A 6,295-nucleotide genomic window follows, 5' to 3' on the forward strand; every position below is an offset into this window, starting at 1 on the left:
AAAATAGCATTTGACAGGAAGCAAAAATCAAGATGTAATTTCTTAAACATACATTGTGGGGCAAGTGTTTCTCAAGGTTGCCACTAAACCAGTGAAAAACTGACATACATTTTGAAACAAAAAAACGCATGCACAAAAATTGAGCTACTACTTATCGCAGAGAAGCTGTTTCACTTAAGGACAATCTGTCCATTGTTGTGATTTGCAGCAAAGGAATTGGTGGCATCATCAGGGGAGGCCTTAGGGATGGGCAACTGCCCAGGGCACCATAGTCAAGGGGGCACCTTGGTTGAGGGCTTCATGGTCAATGCCCCCCTACATGCATATAGCAGTCCAAGGCTCCTTTAACTCCAAGAGCTGGGCCCGGAGCTGGAAGAGGCACAGCTAGGGGCACTCCAGCTGGAGGGTCTTACTGTGTGTCGGGCTCCAGCTGCAAGTCCTGCATGGGCTGGGGCTTCCTCTTCTCCTGCAAGGGCCACTCCTGAGGCCAGATCAGACCAATTTCTCGGAACCTCCCATGGCTGCAGGAAACTTTGCCATCCTGCACTTTCCTGCCACCACTGCTCCCCATCCATGGCAGGAGGGGTCACTGTATGGGGAGCTGCCCTCCCACTTGCCTGGTGCCATTTTCCCTTAGGCCAGCCCTGGACATCATCAGCATTCAGAGCGGGGTGGCTGGCAGCAGCAGCAGCTGCTGGCTGGGTGCCCAGCTCTGAAGGCAGTGCTGCTGCCAGTAGCAGCGCAGAACTGCATAAGTAAGGGTCGCATGGTATGGCATTGCCATCCTTACTTCTGCGCTACTGCTGGCAGCAGTGCTGCCTTCAGAGCTGGGACACCGACCAGCAGCCAAAGCTCTCTGGCTGCCCAACTCTGAAGGCAGCACCGCCACCAGCAGCAGTGGAGAAGTAAGGGTGGTAATACCACACCATGCCACCCTTACTTATCATAACATTAGACCATTGCACAGGGAGGAGTAGGGGGCTAAGGCAAATTTTGGGGTGGACATAGGTCCAACAACTGCTCCCCACCAGCACTGCCCCTGTTTGAGAGTTTGTGGCATGTCAGCTTTGTGAAATAGAACTGGCTTCAAAATGAGGGGAAATTGCCACAAAAATTCCAAGGAAATATTTGTCTTTTTTACTCATCAATATTCAAAATTTAAATGAAAAATGTTGAACTGCCCCATCATGAAAGACTTTTGGCATGTAAATATAAATGTGCAAACCAAAGTGTTCAGTTACATGGGTCTGAGCCTTCAGGTGCCGATTCATAATGCTCCAAATTTCGAAGGAGTTGAAACCTATAGTGTTTGTTCATGCCCATCACTAGTATTGACTATAAATAGAACTTTTAGAAGCCCTTTGTGAACCAAGGACACAGAATTTGAGCGGACCACCCGGATCATCAAGTCCAGTCCCCTGCTATCACAGGCAAGCCCCCTTCTGGAGGATTAAGGGCTGAATGCTACAAAGGAGTTAGGCTCCTAACTTTCTATTTAGGTTCCTAACTTTCATTGATTTCAATGGAAGTTAGGAGCCTAACTTCTTCAGAGCATTCACCCCTGAGTGACTCAAGAATTAGGAATGGGATACAGAGTCTTTTACTTCTAAGTTCAAATCCTGTCCAAGTCAGTAGCAACCAACAGTCATTACCACATGAAAGCTGCTTGGTGGCTTGTGCAAAGTGAGTTTGTGGCCACCTTCCAGTTCTCAGTAGGTAATTGTAACAAAAAAAACCCCAGCAAACCTATAATCTTGATTGGCAGCAACTAGCAGTCTTGGTAGAGAAACCAAAGGACTGACTACTTGTGCAGAGTATCCCTATAGGTCGAGGTTTTATATATATTTGGTAGGTCAAAGTGGACAGCATTCATTAACACTTTCTGGGAAAAGAGGATTTCATTATTCACCTCTTCTATCAACCTGGCACCTTTAATAAGCAGTTAAGAATGCCATATCACATTCAGCTAAGCATTAACTGACTTCTATTTAACTTTCATGTAGTTTATCTAACACTGCTGTTCTACAAATAAACACTGGTGAATGTTCATGCAGTATTTTGGATGTAGCAAGCACTATGGAAATGGTAAGGGTTATTACTCTAGCCAAAAATCCAGCATTTGTGACATCAGTGTCATGTTGATGGCAGGGAATTGTGACACTTGGATTGGGCCTTCACTGAAGAAACAGCTCAGGCAGGAAAAAAGGCAGTGCCTAAAGGAGAGAACTTTTAGTCGTATATCATGGTACTCAGTGATAATTGGAAAGAAGATACAGAAATAGTGTAGTGATTTTTAGTTAAAGTAAATAATATTGCTAAAGTGAGCCTTTTAAAAAAAGAAGTCAACGTGCTGCCAAACTGTGTTATAGATGTACTCATGTATGAATTTATCATCATTTACTGGAATTCAGTCATGGCATACAAACATCACTGTTTACTGAGAACACCAGGTTGTTCTGGGGTGAGCCATGCCTTATAAAGGGTGATTGTAAGTGGTTTCCTCTTTAACATTAATGAATAACTGCAGTGACAGGGTTATAAAAATTGCTGATTTTAAAGTATTAAAAAATGCCAATAAAACCATGAATTTCTAAAAATCTCTACGAGCTGTCTACAAACACTGATTAAGTAATCTGTAGTAGGAAGAATACCTCTTAGAGAAAGAGAGAGAGTGAGTGCACTACTAATACTCAGCTAAAGCTGTTTTTATTGCTTTATTTGTTTTAACTTAGAGAAAGTTAATTCTTCTCAGCCTTTCCCATAATTCTTGTATGAATTTTGAAATTTCAGGGCTTCATCCTGCTCTTATTGAAGTTAATGGCAAAATGCCTCATTGTCTTCAATGACACCATGATCGGGCTCATAGGATAAACTCACCTATGCCTGCCATGCACGCCTCATGGCCAAACCTTTTAAAAGAGGTTTATATTATCATTCTAGTAGGATTTTGTGACACAGGCCATGATCCCGCAATGTGCTCATACAAAGCCCCATTAAAGTCACTGAGTATATCGCCAGATCTGGGTCATAGAGTATAATTTCATGTGCTACTAGGATCGCCCCATCCATACGCTCTACACTGTTGGACTCTAGAAGGTCTGTTATCCATGGCTGAATGGCATGGCAATAACCTTTTTAAGTCTTTCAAATTTTATTTAGTTAAACTTACTGCATAGTCTGCATAATAATTTCAATCATTTGAAAATCACTATAGTGACTGGTAATCTATAAATATCTAAAACATAGCTATATATTCAGAGAGACAGACAATGAACATTTACACATAGATTATGTGTGGAGCATTTTTCCAGTATAATCTGGGTTTGTGTACTTGAGAGCAAATTCAGGAGAGTTTGCTGCAGGTAGCTGGAGGAGGAGAGTATATAGCAAAAGATCTCTGTCTTGCCTCCAGGTAATGAGTTTGAAAGGGAGAAATTTTCCTACCATCCCAGCTAGACACACTTGGATGACAGGTTTGATGCTGGGAGGGAAAATAACAGGAATCAAATTCACTCAGCTAAATATTCATCTCATGAGACAAAATTCTGACAGAAAATATTAATCACGCATATGTGTTTTTTTCCCCTCCCTTTCCCTAGGAAATGTGACTGGAAACAGTAACTCTACATTTATATCAAGTGGGCAAGTAATGAATTTTAAGGGCGATATAATTGTTGTCTATGTTAGTCAAAACTCCCAAGAGGGGACAACAGCTACTGGAACAGCTGATGAGAATGTGGGGAGTCCAGTGCAAGAGGAAAACCTGAACCGCTGCGAGACTTTTGCAGGCAACACCCAACAATACAAAGAAAAATATGCTGATGCTAATCCAGCCTGCCCTGCAGAGAACGAAGGACTAAATAGCACGGGGGAATATGAGAGAAGGCTTGGGCCTGTGGTTCAAGAAGAGAACCAAGACAGCCAGAACAGGAAGTGCTGCCACAGTGGGGCCTTTCAACCTGTGCAAGAGGAGGGAAAGCCAGGACAATTTTCAGAGAAAGCATTGCACTGATGGGAATCAACGGCTGTTTGCTCACTCTTAGTATTTGACTGAAATACCATTAATTCTGAGGGACTGTATAGCAGCCAATGAATGACATTAATGGTCTGCACAGTTGTGTTAGCTGCTCGGAGGCCAGGTTGCCATGACTGGTTCATTAGATCTGAGACCTTTATTATACCTGGTGTCTCTTGGGCACTTCATCAAATGGAACCGACAATTCCACGGTAAATGCCTGTGATGCTATCACTGTGGAAATTATTAGTGGAGACAGACACAAGTGTAAAGCTGCTATCATTGCAGAAATATCTGATTGGAAGGAAATCTACTTCCCCACAATTGTACAGGTTGTTCAAGACTTGCTGTCCATCCCCTTATCCTTGGGACATAAAGTGGAAGACTTTAATTAATTTAGATTGTAAACTCTTTGGGACAGGGACTCTCTGTGTGTGTGTGTGTGTACACAACACCTAGCATATTGTGAATGCTACTAGAGTATGAATACTAATTATGATTAATATTCAGAAGGTAAACCATAAGTACTGACCAATATTTTTCCCTAATGACATCTGGACAAGAACTTGGGGAAAGATTAAGCCAAGCCCTAGGTCTTTCTCTTTCCCTATTCTCTTGCATTTCCCATGAGAACCTTTCATCTAGATTTAATTCAGTCTTATCACCCTGAGTAGCACTGTGCAATGATGCTTTTGGCCTCATGTGAAGATGAACCATGCACTTCCATGATCCACATGATCAGAGATCTCTTGATTAGAGTGAGAATCACCTGTCCACCAGGAGGAGCATCTTTCACTTGAAGATTTCTTGTTAGGAAGGATCTTCTTCTGAAAAGCTCTAAAGCCGCCAGGCCTTCTGTGTAGCTACTTCAGTTTGCAATAACATTTCTGTAGGTGAAGACCACCTAAAATCCTGTAAGCAGGCAATTTATTGAATGTCACATCATCATTAGATGCCCATTCATAGATAAAAAGAAAGGGGGTAGCCCAATTGCACATTGCATGCACAAATGGAGACCACACATTTTTCAGCCCTCTTTTTAAAAAGAAAAAAAAAACTATGTGGGAGAATTCCAGTTTAGAGATCTGGGTTGGCTGAATTCTGCTGAAAAGGAGAATTCCTCCACTCAGTCCTTGGTAAAGTATCTACTTAGAAGGGAAAAGACAGTGGTTCAAGAAGGGACATGTGTGTTTCAAGCTTCAGTTACCCTCTTTCCATTGTTTGTGTGTGCCACAATGGAAGGGAGAGGGCTAGAAAGAGGGTGGTAAAATCATGGCTCTATTGATGTCATTTACCATTGACTTCAGTGGCACCATGATTTCACCAGAAGAATTCAACAAGCTCTTTGAATAAAGTGTGAAAGAGCTTCAAACATACGTATGAAAAATGGGTGTGTCAGCCTGGGTGCTGTTATGACTCCATTATAGGAAATTTAACATGCCAGAAGGTACAATGCTTTTCCCTGTTCCAGACTGACCCCAAAGTGAAGTATCCATTCCATGATTACCAACATTCTGCTGTGCTGCTTGAGTTCCCTGCCTTGCTGCTCAGTCACTGACCCTAAAGTAATTTCTGCATCTACGTAATTCAGTTTGTAAGCACTCTGGGGCAGGCACTATTGTTCACTATGTGTTTGTACAATGGGACCTAACATACTGGGATCCCAGTGTTGATTGGTGCTCTGGCTGCTGTTGTAATACAAATAATTAATAATAAATTCCTAAAGATCTTTTTCAGCAAAAGCACAATTTTATTACATTACATGGAGGAAATTAACCTACATCATATCCTTCAATGTCATTTTTGGCAAAAACTCAAATGTGAATATAAAAATCCTCCCAATAGTGTGCCTAGGCAATACATGTCCTTTGTTGTTTGGTTGTCACCCTGTGCCCTAGTGATTCCCACAGGAGCAGCATTAGGTAACCTGTGGAGCTGTATATTGACAGTCATACCTTAAGAAAGGAAGAAAAGAAAAGAAATCTTGGCTTTTTAGATCTCAGCTCATTAATATACACACCGTTATACTCTTCTGTAGTTCAATGCAGAGTGAGAGTAAAAAATGGGGCTCTTCATTTTAAAAGTTGATATTTTGGTCTGTGTCTTAAAGACTATTGGTAGTCTGTGTCATCTCGGATGATTCCCTCTTGTGAGTTGAATATGTATTATAAACTGTATGGAATGCAGAGTGAAGACTCTAGATGAGCGGCTCCAGGCATCAGCACGCCAAGCGCATGCTTGGGGTGGCAAGTCACTGGGGGCGCTCTGCTGGTCGCCGCG

General features: G+C 42.2%; 1 protein-coding gene across 1 annotated transcript in view; it reads left to right on the forward strand.

The window, feature by feature from the left end:
• Positions 1-4,356, forward strand: part of TNFRSF11A (TNF receptor superfamily member 11a) — a 37,071-nt gene extending 32,715 nt beyond the window's left edge. The window contains exon 10 of the mRNA XM_050939985.1: positions 3,600-4,356. Within this exon, the coding sequence (XP_050795942.1) occupies positions 3,600-4,012 (413 nt within the window). The 3' untranslated portion in view covers positions 4,013-4,356. The remainder of the gene's footprint in view (positions 1-3,599) is intronic.
• The last annotated feature ends 1,939 nt before the right edge of the window (positions 4,357-6,295 follow it).

This window comes from Gopherus flavomarginatus, chromosome 2, assembly GCF_025201925.1.
Source record: "Gopherus flavomarginatus isolate rGopFla2 chromosome 2, rGopFla2.mat.asm, whole genome shotgun sequence".
NCBI lineage: Eukaryota > Metazoa > Chordata > Testudines > Testudinidae > Gopherus > Gopherus flavomarginatus.